We start from the raw sequence: 20,839 nt of genomic DNA, 5'->3' as shown, positions 1-20,839 counted from the left end.
ATGTATACGCACCACCTTGAGGGAGAGTGTTGAGATATTATTTTATTATTATTATTATGTATCCATTACTTTTATTAGCAGTATCAATTTGGATATTATTATATCAAATCTTTTCTTAATTAATGAGATTGATTAAGAGGCTTAGACATATATATATATATATATATATATATATATATATATATGTGTGTGTGTGTGTGTGTGTGTGTGTGTGTGTGTGTGTGTGTGTGTGTGTGTGTGTGTGTGTGTGTGTGTTTTCTCCTCATTATAATATACGAAATACTATTTCAATAATTATTTTCTACGCAATTTTAGAGAATTCCATTATGCCCTTTTATTTTTTTATGTAATAATTTTCTCCGTAATTTAAAGAGAGAATTAACTGTATTCTCACTATAAAAACCAACCTTTGGCTGAGGAATAAATTATAAAAAACATCTACCTATTATCTTTCAATATATTTTCTCCAAAAAACTAATTAAGAAAGTAAAATGAAAAGATATGGAGATTTGAGCGTTACCTTAAAAGAGATAAATTTGAGATCTCAGACGTTGAAAGAAAGGGAACAAATTAGTCATGGATGAAGACCCATACAAGAAAGCCGGTGAGAATGGAAGAAAACATAAACAAAGAAGAAAAAGAGTTTCTCAAACTCGTAGCGTAAAAGAGAATATTAGTAGTCTAAGAACTTCTTGTATACATTTCTACAACAGCTAACCGTGCCATCTACCATATTGAGAAGTGCAAACTACATCACCAATAATGGAGATCTCCCTGTGAATTGTCGATAGTACATAAAACTAGCAAGACTTCCCTGTAAACATCGTCAAGCAGAAGAAAGACATTTAATGCATTTGTTTCCAATGCTAATGATATCTTATCAAGACTCTTCACTTACTTATGTTATCAACCAACCTAAATATGGACATTGCAAAACCCTTATTTTACAAGATAAAAACAAGGGGGCAAGTGTTCTGGACCATCCGCCAGACCCATATCGGAAGGCTCAATAGGGAAACTCGAACTGAAAAGTGCACAAAACATGTAAACATTCGTTCTTGATACAATTAGACGACCGTCCACACATATTTCAACCTCCAACACATTAATCACCATCAGATACAATTAGACGACCGTCCACACAACACGCCACATCACATGTGAGCTTTTTAACCGCTCTTGATATACAAGGGTAAAACACGTCATTAAAGGCATTCAAGTTCATTCTCACTCACATTTTATTCTCGATTTTTCTCACTAATTTGAATGTTGGAGTATTGACCTTCCAGACCAATCCTTTATTCCCTCCATCGAAAATACAACTTCACCATGTCATTTTTTATTTATAGTTTCTAATTGAAAAAAAATGTTATAAGCGTTTATTATACTACCTTCTAACCTTCTCAGATAAATCCTTATACAACTTTAGATAGAAGGATACTTTAAATTTAGTGAAAATTAATATTATTTTCGTTTTTGTTTTATTATAAAACGTAAAATTTAAAATTAAATATTTTGCTAAGTCAACCTAGTTAGTATTTCTACGTAGACGCGAGTTCGAATCTTCTTCGGTGTTATTGATTTTCTTAATGAAATTTTAGCTGTTAAATAAAATAGCAATGCTAATTATATTCTCCAAAAAATATCTCAATTTATTCCCTTTAGCTTAGCACTATGATTTTCCCATACGAAAATGCCTAAAATTCTACCTATATTTACTTTCTAGGGTTCTTCTTTCTCTCATCTTTCGCTCTGATCCAAATCGAACCCATCTCTAACTTCTAATTTCCTAACACAGATCTTCTCCTCAATCTTCCTTTTCTTCGTTTCACCGTTTCTTCTCAAACACTCTTCGTTTCTAGTTTCAATATCTTTCACATCGGTTATCTTCCTTCCTCGAATCTCTGATTCTCTTAGCGTTTTCATCTTTCTGTGATTTTCTCTTCCTTCGTTTTTATGGTGGATATGGATGGATTTGGAGGTGGGGGTGATGTTGGAGGACGTCCTAATAATGGAGATCTTAGGCAATTGGCTGATGTTCCCACAGGTTTGCTTCATATCTTGTGATGCAATTATTTCTATTTTTGAAACTGTTTTGTTCAATTGATATTCGTTTTTGTGTTCTTCGATTAATCTTTGTCATGTAGATCTGGTTTGTTTTTGACAGTAATTTAATTTGAATTATTGGAAAAGTTGGTGCATAATTTTTATACAATTAAGCTTCATGTTGTATAGATTGCAGAGTAGCTGAATCTAAAGCTTATTTCTGTGTGAATTATTGTTGCCATATTTGGGTTGTTTTCGTAAGCTATTCTAGAGAACTATAAGCTTAAGACAATTTATAGACATGTCATAAGCTGTTTTCGTAAACACTTGCAAATAGTCTCACACACACGCTTACGTCAATTTATTTTTAGTACTAAGTGGGGTGCTTATCTAGATTTTGTTTTGGTGCAAATTATGGTCACATGGGGACTCGCTTCCATTTGAACGAGGCGTGTGCAACACTGAAATCTGTACTTTTCATGTTGAGTAGTTCAAAGAAATTGGGACAATGTGTTTGATGAAGTTTTTGTTATGCAGGAGGTGCTGTTTTTGATGCATCACAATATGCATTCTTTGGGAAAGATGCTGTCCAGGAAGTTGATTTGGGAGGGTTAGAGGACAATGCCCATTTGCCGACTTCCGAGTCTAACGAGGAGGAGTTCTTTTTTAATAGAGAACAGGTTCATTTTCAATCTTATGTCTGTTCTTTTTCCTCTCAAAACTCATGTGGCTAAATTGTTTTTGAGATATATTCATATAGAGTTTACAAAATTCACATGATGACTGAGTTCTGTATCAACTAACATTCACTCTCACTTTTGCAGGATGAGGATGTAAGATCTCTTTCTGATATTGATGATCTTACGACCACCTTTTGGAAGGTAAGGATGTTAAACTATGTTTATCGTACTTTTCTGGATTCTGGAGTTTTTTAATTAGGGAAGTGACTAAGTATTGTGATCATGTTAAATTTGCATGCCTAATAAATTTTATAAAATTGCGTGTTTGTATTATGATTGATGTAATGTTTCAAATATGAGTTGAGTCATGATTTGGAGAAAGACTAAAAAGTGACCCAACTGTAATTTTATGCCTGCACGGTTTTTCCATGATTTCAGTTGAATTTGTATTCCCTAAAATTTCTCAACTTTCCAATGAGGAATAGTTGAAATTTGAAACAAGCCACGGGTTTGGTCCATATTTGTTAACTATGAGATATAATCATACACTTAAATTAGTTCAGGGTATAGCGTAAGAAGCTTCATCCTATGCATGAGTATGGGTTTCCCCCCCATGTTGTATTCTATCTTAGCTAAGGTTTCTTTGACTGTAAGCTATTATGCCAGAGAGTGGAAGATCTCAAGCTTGACTTGTGAAAAGTGTTGTTTCTAATTTATTTTATTTTAAGACTTGGCACATTTTGTTTCATGTGCTCCACCACAAACAGATCCTATCATATTAGGTCTTCTCAAGATTAGCTGCTTTTTCCAAGTCCATATTCAAACTAGATAGTTAAACATTTGGGAATAATATTACTATTTCGTTTCTAGGTAATTAATAGAGGGTTTTCACGCCGGTGTGACACAGAATAGTTACTGGTCGCCATAGTGAGGTTTAGGATGTTGCACATTGAGGGTGCCGAGGCCACAGGTTGCTGGCCGTCACAGTTAAGCCTAGAGCGTCACACACTGAGGGTACCGGGGCCTCAACCAGAACGCAGTGGTGCGAGGCACATTCGTCGCGGCACACAGATCGACAACATTTTAATCCTGTGACTTTTGCAGCTGCGGCAGCCAAATGTTTGTTACAGGATTTATGATGTCTTTTAGGTCTACTTACTAGGTTAAAGGAGAAGACAATTTGTACCCTTAAGTCTACATAAATATCAACTAAAAGGTAGGTTTGACCTGTTCACCAAAAATAAATAAATTATTTGCTAATTTATACACACATATACATACTTACAATGGGAAGAGATCCTCTCCCGTGATATATTGTTTCAGTGAAATCTCAATCACTCATTTTTTGTGCAATATATTTATTTTATTCAGTAAATGAAATATTGAAGAGAGGGGATTGACATTGGACTTCCTCCAGTGAAAATCTCACGGCAGAGGATCCATTCCCACTTACAATAGATATTATTTAGATTTAGATATAAATATGAATATTCAAATAACGTCCATCCTTCTACACGCTCTCCTAATTTCAAGATCAACTGCCTGCAGGGATTGACAACTATGTTTGGTGGGTGGTTTGGGCTTGTGGAACTAACAATATGATTTTTATTCTTGTTTTATATTGGTCTGACAACGCGACTGTCCCTGTTTTATGCTATTATATTATACAAGTGGTTGGTATTTATTCCCGGGCTTTGCCTGGCCCGACCAACAGAGATTTTTGATGAAGTTTTGTGACATGTCATGAACCAACTGCCCAAAAGCTTAACACATTCACTCACATAAACCTTACGAGTTTGAAGTCTGAAGTGTGGTGGACTATGCACTGTTTAATCAACCGAAGTTTTAAGTTGATCTTTTTATTGCAGTAATGGGGTGGCAAGATCAAATTTTAGATTACAAGGTTATATAGGCTTTGATGCCATGCCATGAACCAACTATTCAAAAAGCCTAAAATTCTAGATAATAACACTATTAGTTTTTGTATTATATCTCTGATGACATGATAGACGTTGAGGGGTTAGATAGTCAATCAAGAATAGTGATTTCGTAAGGTTGAGTTCGACCCAACCACAATTCTTAAGATTGAGTCAGCCTTCAAGGTATTTCTGGTACCGCATTATCGGAAGAGTTGGTAAATGAAAGATTAATCAGATTTGTTTGCTCTCTTTGGCATTTCAAACATAATTGAATGTTATTGGCATCAACTAGCTAGTTCTCAAAACAAAAGTTAGTCGTTTGATCTTTTCTTGATATGTGTGCTTATATGTGCAATTTTGTGATTCGATTTCTGACTACTATAGTTCTAATCATACTTGATTCCATGTCTCTGTAAATAATCACTGCTTCTGTTTTACTCCTCAATATGAATACTAAGCTTCTTTTTTATTTTAAAACTTTATTTCAGTTGAACAAGGTTGTCAGCGGTCCAAGAAACCCAGGTGTTATTGGTGAACGGGGATCAAGAGAAAGTGAGTAAAGCAATTGTATTTCACTCATCAATTTTTCCTTTTCTATTATTAAAATAAATGAGGTCAATTTTTTTGCGCTGGTTTCGTTTATTTATTTAACATTTTGAGTGAATAGGCAAATTGGTTTTCAAAATTGTCAGCATTAGTCAAAATATCATTAAATTTAACACAATGGCAAGTACATTTATAAACTATAACACATCAGTCTAAATGATTACATGTTAAATGAACACGAGGTCTTTCCCATAGATCTCACATCAATGCCACATCACTGAAACTTACGCGTCACGTTAAATTCATGTATTAATATGGGATCCACTTGGAAGGCCACATGTTTATTTAGTGTGCCATGTCATATCATCCGGCAGCAGAAGTTAATGGAGTGACCATTTTGATTTGACCACTATAATTTAAAGGAGGAATATGTCAATTTGCGAATTACAAGAACTATTTTGATCGATGCTTATAATTTTGATGACTAATTTGCCTATTTATACATTACTAACTACTATAATCTTTCTTTCGAGAGTTTGGCAACCATGGATTTTGCAACAAGTTTGTTCGTAATCTGACAGGTTTTTAAGTAGAAAACATCTATTCGGGAAAAAGGAGTGTGATGTAAAAGTGAGGATAACTTAAATGTCCAGAGTCTATTCAGTGTTTATCTTGCATCATGTAGTCATAAAACTAATGATTGAGGAAAGACAGTAGTTTTAGGCTGCATAATGATTTTTTAGGTCTGGTCTTGTTTGTTTAAAATCCACATCAAAATATTTTAAGATTATGTTATGTGTCTTTGGTGTTCACAGGGACTATGTATTGCTGGGTTTTAGTTAGCTTAATTTCCCCCTCACTGTAGACAATCTTTTTTCAAGCTGACTGACTTATTTATATTTTTTATTGTATCCACTATCCAGACTCTACATCTGATTTGGCACAAAGGGAAGATGTTCATAGCTGGTTTGATCAGAATGCTTATGACAGTGAAGGTTCAATTGATGGAAAAAGATGGTCATCACAGCCCCAATCTTCTCTTGCCCATTTACAAAATTCAAAGTCCTTGTACAGAACATCTTCATATCCTGAGCAGCAAAGGCAGGATCAAAATTACCACCTCCAACATTGTTCGAGTGAGCCCGTTCACAACTGGCTTGATCAGCAGATTTATGATATTGAAACAGCTCATGATGACAAACGGTGGTCATCTCAGCCGCATACCTCCATCCCACACTTGCACGAACCAACATCCTTGTACAGAACATCTTCATATCCAGACAAACAACCGGAGCTTACACGTTTTTCTAGTGAGCCAATATTGGTACAGAAGTCTTCATTCACTTCTTATCCTCCGCCAGGTGGTCGGTCTCAGCAGGGTTCTCCAAGTCAAAGTACAGGTCACTTAAACATTCCTTATCACACTGGAGCAGCAGCTCAGATGGCGCTATCATCTCAAAATCGTTCACATTTCTCCAATTCTGCTCTACAGTTGAGTGGATTAAACCTTGGGTCACATTTTGGTGGAAACACCCGCCAATTTCTTAGTGGTTCCTCCTCTCTTAATCAACGAATACAGAACCAATTGATCAACCAAGCAGGGTTATATCCAGGAGATCGTTCCAACCTCCTCAATAATATGTTGCAGCAACAATTACAGCTTCATAATGGATCGGTTTCTCCTCACTTGATGAATCAATTGCAACAGCAGCACAGACTGCACCATCCTGTTCAGCAATCTGCAGGCTACTTGTCAGGTTTTCAGTCTCATTTATTTAACCCCCACCTTTCCTCTAGCTCATCCGTCAGTAGCAAGTATGATCATAGACCAAAATCATCTCAAAAAGGTAAACATAGTCATCGGTTATCCCATCAGGGTTCTGATGCCAGTAGCCAGAAGAGTGAAAGCTGTTCGTTACAGTTTCGCTCCAAACATATGACAAGTGATGAAATTGAGAGCATTCTTAGAATGCAGCTTGCTGTCACTCATAGTAATGATCCATACATAGATGACTATTACCACCAAGGCCGTCTTGCGAAAAAACCTTCTGTGGCAAAGTTAAAACATCCGTTTTGCCCAACCCAAATAAAGGAACTTCCTTCACGAACACGTTCTAGTAATGATCCACATGCATTTCTTCAGGTTGATACCCTAGGGAGGGTTTCATTTTCGTCCATTCGTAGGCCTCGCCCTCTTCTCGAGGTCGATCCTCCTAACTCTTCCGTTCCTGGTAGCTCTGAGCTAAAGATTTCAGAAAAGCCTCTCGAACAGGAGCCTACATTTGCTGCTAGAGTCACAATTGAAGATGGTCTTTGTCTTCTTCTTGATGTAGAGGATATTGATCGTTTCCTACAGTCTAATCAGCCACAAGATGGTGGAACACAATTAAGACGAAGAAGGCAGGTCCTGTTAGAAGGACTAGCTACTTCACTTCAACTAGTTGACCCGCTGGGAAAGAATGGACATAAGGTTGGGCTTGCAGCTAAGGATGACCTTGTTTTCTTACGGATAGTATCTGTCTTTAAGGGACGCAAGCTCCTTGCGAAGTATCTTCAATTACTTCTTCCTGGTAGCGAGCTTATGCGAATAGTCTGCATGACCGTCCTTCGGCATTTAAGATTCTTATTTGGTGGTCTCCCCTCAGACCCGGCTGCTGCAGTGACTACATGCAACCTTGCCAAAGTTGTTTGCCAATGTGTCAGAGGAATGGATCTTGGTGCTCTTAGCGCCTGTCTTGCTGCAGTTGTTTGTTCTGCAGAGCATCCTCCTCTACGCCCTGTTGGAAGCACTGCTGGAGATGGTGCTTCCCTTATTTTGGTATCTGTTCTTGAGAGGGCTACCGAGCTTCTAACTGATCCACATGCAGCCTGCAACTATAATATGGGTAATCGTTCGTTTTGGCAGGCCTCATTTGATGAATTCTTTGGCCTTCTTACCAAATATTGCATGAATAAATACCACAGTATCATGCAGTCCCTGCTTATACAAAGCACTCCAAATATGGATGACATTGGATCAGATGCTGCTAAAGCTATTAGTAATGAAATGCCTGTTGAACTCTTGCGTGCAAGCCTCCCTCACACTGATGACCGCCAAAGGAAGCTATTACTGGATTTTGCCCAGCGATCTGTTCCCGTGGTTGGATTTAACAGTAACTCCGGGGGAAGCGGAGGCCTTCTGAATTCAGAGACAGTGCTAAGTTGAAAGATTGCAGCAAGAAAAGCTCTCCATAATGGTTTTTGGGTTGAAAAATCACATCTTACACAACCCTGCATCTGTTCAGATACATTCAGTGCTCAAAAGTACTTCTGGAGCAATCTTATATGATGGATGAAGGCTTCTTACTCATCGTTCATCATCTACTAGTTGTCATGATGCAGAAAAGATATGCAGCATTGTGAAACAAATATGCAATCAGGCCCTTTATTTTATAATACACTTGGCTTGATTTGTTCCTCTTGTCTTTTATTTTTCTATCGACAAGGGGTTTATTTTGTTACTACGTGTGGCTGGTAGGAACACAGTAGTTAGTATGTACAGGTTTAGGTATATATGATTCCCATGTTTCCTTTCTTATTATTATATATAGAAGGGTAAGGGTGGGTTGTAATCTGCACCGAATCAGTTGAAGATGTGTTTTCTTAAGGGCTTTCGGGGATGTGCAAACTTTACCGAGAAACAGGTTGGTTGACTATTTAGCTTGCTGCAAAACTCGAAAGAACACTGGTGAATAATAAGTTATATTGTACCTTGTTGCATGATTTTATCATTTTTCAGATACGTTTTAGAATTGTCAATTTGTATATATGTGCTTCTTATGTATTTCCCTAACTAGTGAGAATATTCTGTTTTTTTCACTGTTTCCATCTGTGTTTGACATACTTTAAAAAATCATAGTAATTTATAACTGCATATTATCTTTCACATGATATGTAGTCTAGTGTTTGGCATACTTTAAAGTAGTAATTTATAACTGCATATTATCTTTCACATGATATGTAGTCTAGTGGTTCCGGTTCAAATTTTTTAGTTGAATATGTGAGATGTTGTGGATTTGAATAATTGATGTTCTTATACGATACGATTGTCAATTGATTTGACTCAACTAAACAATTTTTAACCTTTTCTTTTTTAGTGTGAAATCCAACCTCATTGTCTTAGTAATTTCTAACTTCACTATTTCTTCTCTTTCTAATTACATATGCATGACTTCCTTATTTTTCTAATTATTCTATTCTCACTAACTGACTTTAAGATTAAGTGTGGACTTGCAATTTTTAGAATTTGATAGTTATAGTTCAACACATGGTAATGGATGATATTGCTTTTAGGGTAGTTGAAACTTACCTACGAAAATTCTACATTCCACCCCATAAATTATATATGGCATTTTTTGTATTTTTGTATTGACAAAAATATCCTTGATACTATTTATTTAAAAAATAATTACATTTGTTAAAAAAAAAATTCACTTTTCAAAATCATAAAAATTTAAATTTTTTGGTACACTCTTAAAAATTTCCCATACACGAAATTGTTTTTGTATTGGAAATATATTTGTATTTGATAAATTTCTGGTAGCGAATTATTGGAAATTTCAAAATTTTCGGTGTCGAAAAAAAAATCAGAGTAACTTGCTGGAATATTTGAAATTTTTGGTTTGCCACAAAATCTACAGGAAATTTTGAAATTTTCGGTATTATTGGAAGTTTTGAAGTTGCTTGAAATTTCCGGTATGTCTGAAGATCCTGTTCTTTTCTTATGTGGTCTAGAGCTGATAACTTCTTCGACGGATTCCCGTACAGATTTTACGGAATTCTTCACCACAGATACCGTATATTACTTATTCAATTAATGCAGTTTTGAATTGTTTTTCCATATTTATGAAAATGATAGTTTAATATTTATGTGTTGTAATTGACGAATTTAAATTTCGATCTGAATTTTTAACATGGGCACAAGCTATTGGTAAACGACATGACATTATTGTTGTCCCTATTTGTTCAGATGTTGTTAATGGAATATCATGGAGGAATGATAAATTGATTATGGGTTGTGAGAGAGGAGGAAATTACAAAAGAAGGAAAAAATTCTCTAAGAGCACTAATTCCTTAGAAGGCCTATATAATATGAAAGTTAAATATCCGTTTAGGCAGAGATCTGTTCCAAATGGTACCGGTTGGAAGGTGATGGTTAGATAAGGGATGCACAATCATAAACTATCCAAGGATTTAAAAGGCCATGACATATTGGGCTGTCTAAAAGATCATGAAATAAAGTTTGTGAATGACACGACGAAGTACAATATGGCTCCAAGGTACATAGTTACTACTTAGAAAGATAAAGATCCAGAAAATCTCACGAGTGTTACTCAGGTGTATACAGTTATAGCTACATACATAACTGACAAGAGAGGTGCATTGACAAAAATGCAGATGTTGTTGAGCCTTATTCATAAAGAGAAATACATGTGTTGGACTAGAAATAAGGACAACTCAGATGTAGCTAATATCTTTTGGAAACATCCTGATTCTGTGAATTTGTTGAATATGTTTCATTTGGTGTTGATTTTTTATTGCACATACAAGACAAACAAGTAATAATTTTTTAGTGCACATCTTGATATTTGTTGTAGATGTTGAGTTGAGTTTGATTAAGTGCATTTTCATCATGCAGGTACCATATACCACTAATTGAGATTGTTGGTGTTACGTCAACGAAGTTGACGTTTTCAATTGCCTTTGCATATTTGGAACATGAAAGGGAGGAGAATTTCACATTGGCACTGGAGAAGCTCAAAGAGTTGTTCTCTTTGGAAAAATTGCTATCGAAGATTGTGGTGACGGATCTAGAACTTGCATTGATGAATGTCATGGAATGTGTTTCTATTTATGGTTTTTAGGGTGAAGTATGCTCATTGGAGACTAAAAAACATGTTCACTACAAGTCGGGGAGATTTATGCTGAAGTTGAGATGTTGTGAACACCATGTTGAAGTTGCAGCTAGGTTTAATCAAAGTGTCATTTCAAAATATTATTGTCAATATTGAGCATCAGTATAACACTCATTTCTATTTCAGGTTGTACGCTTTTGTTTCAAGACATTGTATACAACTCATTGGAAAGGAACTATAAAGGGTAAAATTCGGTGTTGATATTCACTTTGTTTTAAAAATTCATGTTACTTGTAGTTTGATTTGTTGAGACATCATTTGTTAAACAACCGGTATAATATGCAACGCCGCTCTAGACATAGACGGTGTTGACGAGTGATACGTAATTATAGAGGTGATTAACTTTGTTTACATGCTAAGATTAAGAGAATGCCTGTTGTTATAGGTTTTTATTGATCATTGTTTTATTTGTAATTTTTGCCTGATTTAATACTAAGGACATCTCTGCCTCTGTTAGATTCTAAATGCTAGACATAGCTTTAGGTTTAACATTCACAAGAGTGTTGATTCTTAATGTTGTCGTATTGTTTGATAGGTCGAGATATCGTCGATTAAACAATAAGGCTGAAATATCAATTTTGCGTTAGACATGACTTCAGTTATGAGCGATACGTGATGTTATTAATGAATGTCTAGATTGTATTTAACTGATTGGTAAAATGCATATTCTATGGCGAATGAAATCCAATCATGAAAAGTTCTATTCTCTCTAAGACTTTACTTTTATGTTTTTTATACATTTTATACCTTATACATGTAAACAATTTGCACACCCAAGCTTAGAAACATGGAGATTATTGAACGACATTTGATCCCTCGTTCTGATCTCTATGGAGACGATAAAATTCAGAATACTGCCAAACTTACTTTTGCTTGTTGCTTTACTGTAAACTACACCTATTTTGCTTTAGTGAGATCATTCAATAATCTTATTGTACAAAGTATAAATAACTTAATGTGAAACTTCATAATCCAAAATATTCAAAAACCAGAGTATGCATGCATTATACCAGAAGTGTAAACAGCGTAAACAATGATGAAAATGAAAATGGAGAAGAAATGTAAGCTATTGGAAAAAATAACATTCATTATTCTAGTCATAATGAAAATGAAAGTGAAAATAGAACATCTATAGTTAAAAATATAAACGATCCTAGTCAATGGACCAATATCGGTATGAGTTTGCAAGATTTATTAGTAGAAAAAGATCCAATTAAAATTACCAAAATCAATTTTCCTAAGGGTGAATTATCATGACACTTTTTCTCATCATTTTATATTCAAAAAATGCCTAGTGGATAAAAGTGAAAAAGACAATAGCAAATTTACTCTCAAGACCTAGATACAACATTTTGTTTTTGTTACAATTGTTTAACAATGTTTATACTTCGGATAAATTAGTTAATGAACGAAGTAAGGATTGAAGAAATATTTGTTTTAAGTTAAGGAATCATGAGATATCTAACAAACAAATTATAAACTCGAGTACTTGGATTAATTTAGAAATAAGACTATTAAAAAACAAAAGAATTGACAAGCATGTCCCGTTAAGTCAACTCGATTGGTAGCTGTGCAAGAACATCAGGTGCAGGCTCGCAAGTTCGAACCTGAGAAGGGTGTACTCCAATCACTAGGCTGCATGACCAAAAAACCAATTAACAAACATGTCCAAGAACAAATAAATAAAGATAAAGAACATTGGAGAAATATTTTATTTAGAATTATTGTAGTTGTTACAATAATGTTAACAATTCATGTAAGTGATGCTTCTGCGAAATCTTGTTTTTCAAAATTAAAATTAATAAAATCCTAGTTAAGATTAACAATGTATCAATAAAGATTAAACAAAATGACTTTATTATTTATTGAAAAAGAAATTTTACTAGAAATCAATTATGATAATTTAATAAACGATTTTGCATCTCAAAAAGCTCAAAAAAATAAAATTTGTTTAAATTATTTATATAAAAATTAATTTTATAAGGGTACAATTCTTAGAGTTCGCTTCAGGCTTCAATATTGGTTGATACGACCCTAGACCTGCCACTTGTAGGACCAACTTCCTAGTCATAAGATCAATGTTTTCGGAAAAGAGAATAGTAGACTTCTCATAACTTATCCTTTCACCTGATATTCCATAGAATTTATCTAACACACCTTTGATAATCCTCATTTGCTTTTCATAAGCTCTTCCAAACAATAATAGGTCATTTGCAAACATTAAATGATAAATCTTAGGTCCTTTCCTCCCAGCCTTCATACTGAAGGATAGAAAAACACTTAGAAAGGGGGGGGGGGTTTGAATAAGTGTAGTCTAAAAACTTGAACGATAAAAACAATATGCACAGTTATTTTTATCCTGATTCGTTGTTAACTAAACTACTCCAGTCCACCCCCACGGAGTGATTTACCTCACCTGAGGATTTAATCCACTAATCGCAACAGATTACAATGGTTTTCCACTTAGTCCGCGACTAAGTCTTCTAGAGTATCCTGATCACAACCTGATCACTCCAGGAACAAATGCTTAGACACATGCTAAGACTTTCTTAGAGTATCCTGACCACCACGTGATCACTCTAATTACAACTGCTTAGACACAAGCTAAGACTTCCTAGAGTATCCTGACCACCACGTGATCACTCTAATTACAACTGCTTAGACACAAGCTAAGACTTCCTAGAGTATCCTGATCAACACTTGATCACTCTAGTTACTTACAAATTAATGTAATCAATTATAAGAGTATTACAAATGCTTCTGAAAAGCTATAATCACAACAGTGATATTTCTCTTAACGTTTAAGCTTAATCTCACTAATATATTACAACAGCAATGTAGTGAGCTTTGATGAAGATGAAGTTTCTGAGCTTTGAATTGAACAGCGTTTCAGCAAGTTAATATTCACAGAATTTGGTTCAGAGTTGTTCACCTTGCTTCTCATCAGAACTTCATATTTATAGGCGTTTGAGAAGATGACCGTTGGGCGCATTTAATGCTTTACGTGTTCCGTACAACATTGCATTTAATGTTTCACGCTTTTGTCAACTACCTCGAGCCTTGTTCACGCTGTGTCTACTGACGTTGCCTTTAATAGCTTCCAACGTTCCTTTTGTCAGTCAGCGTAGCCTGCCACCTGTACTTTCTTCTGATCTGATGTTTGTGAATATAATATTTGAATATCATCAGAGTCAAACAGCTTGGTGCATAGCATCTTCTTGTCTTCTGACCTTGAAGTGCTTCTGAGCGTGATACCATGAGAACTTCAGTGCTTCTGCTTCTGATCTCAAGTTCTTCTGATGCTTCCATAGACCCATGTTCTGATTCTGCCTTGACCATCTTCTGATGTCTTGCCAGACCATGTTCTGATGTTGCATGCTGAACCTTCTGAGACAAAGCTTCTGAGCGTTGATTTGTGCATACTCTTTATATATTTCATGAAATGGAAATTGCAATGTATTAGAGTACCACATTATCTCACACAAAATTCATATCCTTGTTATCATCAAAACTAAGAATATTGATCAGAACAAATCTTGTTCTAACAATCTCCCCCTTTTTGATGATGACAAAAACATATATAAATGATATGAATTTGCGATCAGAAAGAGCAGACGGCTAAAGACAAATTACACAGCTATAGCATAAGCATGTGAATATGTCTCCCCCTGAGATTAACAATCTCCCCCTGAGATGAATAATCTCCCCCTGAAATAAATACTCGAAGAACTTTAATAATAAAAGACTTCCCTGATTATTTCGGTAGAGACGATCATATAAGCTTCTGTCTTCTGATAATTCATAGCTTCTGACTTCTGCTTCCATTGGACAGCTTCAGAACTTGAATTTCTTTAGATCCCTAGAACACTCACAGCTTCTGATTCCTGCTTCCGTTTAGGACAGCTTCAGAACTTGAATTTCTTTGATCTTCAGAACATTCACAGCTTCTGATTCCTGCTTCCATTTAGGACAGCTTCAGAACTTGAATTTCTTTGATCTTCAGAACATTCACAGCTTCTGATTCATGCTTCCTTTTTAGGACAGCTTCAGAACTTGAGTTTTCTGGATCTTTAGAACATTCACAGCTTCTGATTTCTGCTTCCCTCGGATAGCTTCAGAGCTTTAAATTTCTTCTTACATCACTTCATGCTAGATTGTATCAGAACATTGTTGAATGTACCAGAGCATCATCAGAGCATCTCTACATCCTGAAATGTTACAGAACAAAACTAAACGATAAAAGTCAGCATGAATGAGTTAGAACATAAAATGTGTATCAGAACACAAAATATGTATCAGAGCCATATAAGCCTTATAGAATGTATCAGAGCAAATAGACAATGATTTGGATCATATTCTATTATCAGAATTTCTGATCATTCTTCCTTCTTGCTTCCGATTCTGAAGCTTCCTAGCACTCAGCTTGCTTCAAGAATCCAAGAGCTTGATTCATTTTGTTGCTTCTTATATTGATCTTGAATCTGATATTCCTGCAACAACACAACCTAGAAACATATGAAGCTTGCAGCTTCTGTTAGTAAAGCAACTGATTAAATCAAATCATTTATCACATATTTTCTCCCCCTTTTTTGTCATATCATCAAAAAACAGAAAAGATTCAGATACAAACAAAAAGAAACACATGGAGGAAAAAGGATGATTTCATTGAAGTTCAAGCAACAGGTACAGAAGTACACGAAGAGAAGGAAGACAAGATGCACAAAAACAGATGCAGCAAAAGCAAAAAAAAAAAAGAAGCAAAAACAACATAGACTCAATCTAAGACGGCTCTAGCCTTGACATGATCTTAGCCAGCATCTCTTGAACCACATTGTTGTATCCTTCTTGCCTCTCCATGAAAGCTCTAAACTCAGCATTGGCTGAGCTTTGCTCATCCTGTTTCTTCTGAATATCTTCCAGAGTCCTTACAAGACGAGAAGATTCATCAGAAGAAGCTTCACCGCTTCTAACCACAGGAATAACATTGTGATCTGTAGCTTCCATATATAGATCATTTGCAGGGATTTCCTCAACAGGAACTGATTCAGCAACATGATCTTCTACATCTGCTTCTTGCATAGAAGAATCTCCATATTCTGCAGCAGGAATTTCCGAATCTCCATTCTCAAGTGCCTGAAGAATGGCAGCAAGATTCCTGGGAGCAGAAGGACCTTCAACTTCTGGTGGGTCAACAACTTCTGGAATGACCAAGCTTGGGTCTTTCTCAGAAGGGTTTTCCCTCAGAAAGTCAAAGAGGGTTTTGAAATCCCCGAGCAGAACTGGATAATCAGGAATCCAGATAACAATATCCCTGCATGGATTAGCTTCTAATGCAGCAGCCAGCCTTGCTTGTTCCAATTCATCCACAAAGGGCTTCTCCTCAGCAGCAACACAATTTCTGAGAGGATAGTAGTATATACCATTATCATCCTCCAGAAGGTAACCAGGGTAACCAGGGGCAGCAGCCACTAGTCTTTTCTGTACTCCCATTGCTTCTACTTGAAAATCCTTGCGAAATCTTCTCCAGAGATTTCTTGTAGAAACATCATCCAGACCATTTAGAAATGCATCCTTCAGAAGGTCTAGACTACTAATCACCTCATGTCTGAAAAATTCCAGGTAGGTATAGGGTTCAGGTTCAGGCGGATTGAAGGTGAATTTGTAGTCAGGGTAGAGAAGACAGTAAGGTTTGGATTTTCTGGTAGGTAAGGGATGGGATATAGAAGGTGGAGGTGCGGTGGATGAGGAAGAAGGGATATCTGAGAGAATGATTGATGAGGATGGAATATCAGAAATGATAGATTGAGAAGAGGATGGAGTATTTGTAAAGGGAATTGGTGAGAAAGATTTATCAGAAGGAGTTGGGGGAAGAATACTTAAAGGTGTGGGGTTTAGAATGGGAGAGGAGAAGGATGATGGAGAAGGATTTGGTAAAGTGAAGTTTATTTTTGGTTCAGATGGAGGTGATCTTCTGATAGTTGGTTCTTCAGAAATTCTCAGATTCTCTAAAGATGCAGCAACTTGATCTTCTGATCCATTGCTTCTGAGACTGCCAGCTTCTGCAGCTTTGCTTCTTGGTTCTTCAACTTCTGAGATATCAATATCAAAATCTGCAAAATTCTCAAACTGCTTTGGTTTTTCAAGACCAAGCTTATCATCAAACCTGATATTGATTGATTCTTCTACAATCAATGTTTCAGTATTGTATACTCTGTAGCCTTTAGAGCATTCAGAATATCCAAGAAGGAAACACTTTTGAGCTTTAGAATCAAACTTACCAAGATGATCTTTAGTATTCAGAATAAAACATATACATCCAAAAGGATGGAAATATGAAATGTTGGGCTTTCTGTTCTTCCACAATTCATAAGGAGTCTTATTTAGAATAGGTCTGATAGAGATTCTATTCTGAATATAGCATGCAGTGTTAATTGCTTCTGCCCAGAAATGATTAGCCATATTGGTTTCATTGATCATGGTTCTGGCCATTTTTTGTAGAGTCCTATTCTTTCGCTCTACAACTCCATTTTGCTGTGGAGTTCTGGGGCAAGAGAAATCATGGGCAATACCATTTTCTTTGAAGAACTCCTCAAAGAATCTGTTCTCAAATTCGCCACCATGATCACTTCTGACCTTTATGATTTTACACTCTTTCTCAGATTGAATCTGAGTGCAGAATTCAAAGAACACTGAATGAGACTCATCCTTGTGTTTCAAGAACTTTACCCATGTCCAGCGGCTATAATCATCAACGATGACTAATCCATATTTCTTCCCTCTGACAGATGCTGTTTTGACTGGGCCAAACAGATCAATGTGCAAGAGTTCTAGCGGCCTTGAGGTAGAAACAACATTCTTAGACTTGAATGCAGGTCTGGAGAACTTGCCCTTCTGACATGCTTCACAAAGAGCATCTGATTTGTATTTCAGATTTGGGAGTCCTCTGACTAGATTTAGTTTGTTAATCTGAGAAATCTTTCTCAAACTAGCATGTCCTAATCTTCTGTGCCAGACCCATTGCTCTTCAGAAACAGACATAAGACAAGTCACCTTCTGCTTCTTAAGATCAGAAAGATCAATCTTATAAATGTTGTTCTTCCTCTTGCCTGTAAATAGGATTGAGCCATCCTTTTGACTTACAGCCTTGCAAGACTTTTGATTGAAGATTATATCATAACCATTGTCACTTAATTGACTTATGGACAATAAGTTATGCTTTAATCCTTCTACAAGAAGTACATTAGTTATGGAAGGAGAGTTACCAAGACTTATGGTTCCAGAGCCAATGATTTTGCCCTTCTGATCTCCTCCAAACTTGACTTCTCCACCTGGTTTAAGCACCAGGTCTTGGAATGTAGACCTTCTTCCCGTCATGTGTCGCGAGCACCCAGAGTCCAGGTACCATGACATTTTGCTTTCTGTCCTCTTTGCCGCCAAGGATATCTGCAACAGAAATTATCTTCTCCTTAGGTACCCACAATTTCTTGGGTCCTTTCTTGTTAGTTCTCCTCAAGTTCTGATTGAACTTGGGTTTAGCAAAATATTTAGCAGGAGGAACATCATGATATTTCTTATTCTGAGTTCCATGATATTTCTTAGGTTGTGTCACATGCTTCTTGGTGTGTGTTATGTGAAAACTTTGTGCATGTGATGTGTGCTTAATATCATGGGAGTGGCCAAATTTAAATTGGTTATATAGAGGCTTGTATGATATTTTCATATCATCCACAGATTCAAGCTTGTATGGGATTTCACCCTCATAACCAATGCCAACTCTCTTGTTCCCAGACACAGCATATATCATAGAAGCTAGCTGACTTCTACCAATACTTCTAGATAAGAACTTCCTAAAACTTAAATCATATTCTTTCAGAATATGATTCAGACTGGGAGTGGATTTTTCTGAATCAGAAGGAGATCCAACATTATTGGATAATTTTAAAACTTTTTCTTTTAATTCAGAATTTTCCAACTCAAGCTTCTTAGTTTCAAATTCAAATTGCTTTTTCAGCTTTTTGTATTTGATACTAAGATGAGCTTTTAATTCAAGAAGCTCTGTTAGACTGGAAACTAACTCTTCTCTAGATAGTTCAGAAAATACCTCTTCAGAATCTGATTTTGATGTAGATTCTGATCCATCATCTTCTGTCGCCATCAGCGCAAAGTTTTCCTGCTCTCCTTCAGAGTCTGATCCTGATTCTGATTCAGAATCATCCCATGTTGCCATAAGACCTTTCTTCTTATGAAACTTCTTCTTGGGATTCTCCTTCTGAAGTTTCGGACACTCATTCTTGTAATGTCCAGGCTCATTGCACTCATAGCAGACAACCTTCTTCTTGTCAGATCTTCTGTCACCAGAAGATTCTCCTCGTTCAAATTTCTTTGAACTTCTGAAGCCTCTGAACTTCCTTTGCTTGCTCTTCCAGAGTTGGTTTACCCTTCTGGAGATCATGGACAGTTCATCTTCTTCTTTAGATTCTGATTCTTCAGGATCTTCTTCTCTAGCCTGAAAAGCGTTAGTGCATTTTTTAACATTAGATTTTAATGCAATAGACTTACCTTTCTTCTGAGGCTCGTTTGCGTCCAGCTCTATTTCATGGCTTCTCAAGGCACTGATCAGCTCTTCCAAAGAAACTTCATTCAGATTCTTCGCAATCTTGAATGCAGTCACCATTGGACCCCATCTTCTGGGCAAACTTCTGATGATCTTCTTTACGTGATCAGCCTTGGTGTAGCCTTTGTCGAGAACTCTCAATCCAGCAGTCAGAGTTTGAAATCTTGAAAACATCTTTTCAATGTCTTCATCATCCTCCATCTTGAAGGCTTCATATTTCTGGATTAGAGCAAGAGCTTTAGTCTCCTTGACTTGAGCATTTCCCTCATGGGTCATTTTCAATGAGTCATATATATCATGGGCAGTTTCCCTGTTAGATATCTTCTCATACTCAGCATGAGAGATAGTATTCAGCAAAACAGTCCTGCATTTATGATGATTCTTGAAATCTTTCTTTTGATCATCAGTCATTTCACTTCTCGTGAGCCTTACACCAGTAGCTTTAACAGGATGTTTGTAACCATCCAACAGAAGATCCCATAGATCAGCATCTAGACCAAGAAAGTAACTTTCCAGCTTATCTTTCCAGTATTCAAAGTTTTCACCATCAAATACTGGTGGTCTAGTATAACCATTGTTACCATTGTATTGCTCAGCAGAGCCAGATGTAGATGCAGCTGGATTTGTTGGAATTTCACCAGCCATCTTTTACTGAAGCGTTTTTCTCTTCCTGAATCTTTTCTAAACACGGTTAAGTGCTTGCACCTTAGAACCGGCGCTCTGATACCAATTGAAGGATAGAAAAACACTTAGAAAGGGGGGGGGGGTTTGTATAAGTGTAGTCTAAAAACTTGAACGATAAAAACAATATGCACAGTTATTTTTATCCTGGTTCGTTGTTAACTAAACTACTCCAGTCCACCCCCACGGAGTGATTTACCTCACCTGAGGATTTAATCCACTAATCGCAACAGATTACAATGGTTTTCCACTTAGTCCGCGACTAAGTCTTCTAGAGTATCCTGATCACAACCTGATCACTCCAGGAACAAATGCTTAGACACAAGCTAAGACTTTCTTAGAGTATCCTGACCTCCACGTGATCACTCTAATTACAACTGCTTAGACACAAGCTAAGAC

General features: G+C 36.2%; 1 protein-coding gene across 1 annotated transcript; it reads left to right on the top strand.

Moving 5' to 3' along the window:
- The first annotated feature begins 1,650 nt into the window (after positions 1–1,650).
- Positions 1,651–8,997, top strand: LOC131594608 (protein PAT1 homolog). Its single transcript, XM_058866786.1, has 5 exons — positions 1,651–2,047; positions 2,584–2,726; positions 2,871–2,927; positions 5,134–5,197; positions 6,115–8,997. The coding sequence occupies exons 1-5, from the start codon at positions 1,957–1,959 to the stop codon at positions 8,394–8,396; spliced, it is 2,637 nt and encodes an 878-aa protein (XP_058722769.1). The 5' UTR covers positions 1,651–1,956; the 3' UTR covers positions 8,397–8,997.
- The last annotated feature ends 11,842 nt before the right edge of the window (positions 8,998–20,839 follow it).

This window comes from Vicia villosa, linkage group LG4 (assembly GCF_029867415.1).
Source record: "Vicia villosa cultivar HV-30 ecotype Madison, WI linkage group LG4, Vvil1.0, whole genome shotgun sequence".
Taxonomy (NCBI): Eukaryota; Viridiplantae; Streptophyta; class Magnoliopsida; order Fabales; family Fabaceae; genus Vicia; species Vicia villosa.
Note: the sequence above shows the minus strand (reverse complement) of the source record. Positions and strands in the feature narration are given on the sequence as shown.

Coding starts and splice junctions, on each gene's coding strand:
- LOC131594608 (XM_058866786.1), top strand. CDS start 1,957: ATGGTGGATATGGATGGATTTGGAGGTGGGGGTGATGTTGGAGGACGT. Junction 2,048..2,583: donor ATTGGCTGATGTTCCCACAG/GTTTGCTTCATA, acceptor TTTGTTATGCAG/GAGGTGCTGTTTTTGATGCA. Junction 2,928..5,133: donor TTACGACCACCTTTTGGAAG/GTAAGGATGTTA, acceptor ACTTTATTTCAG/TTGAACAAGGTTGTCAGCGG.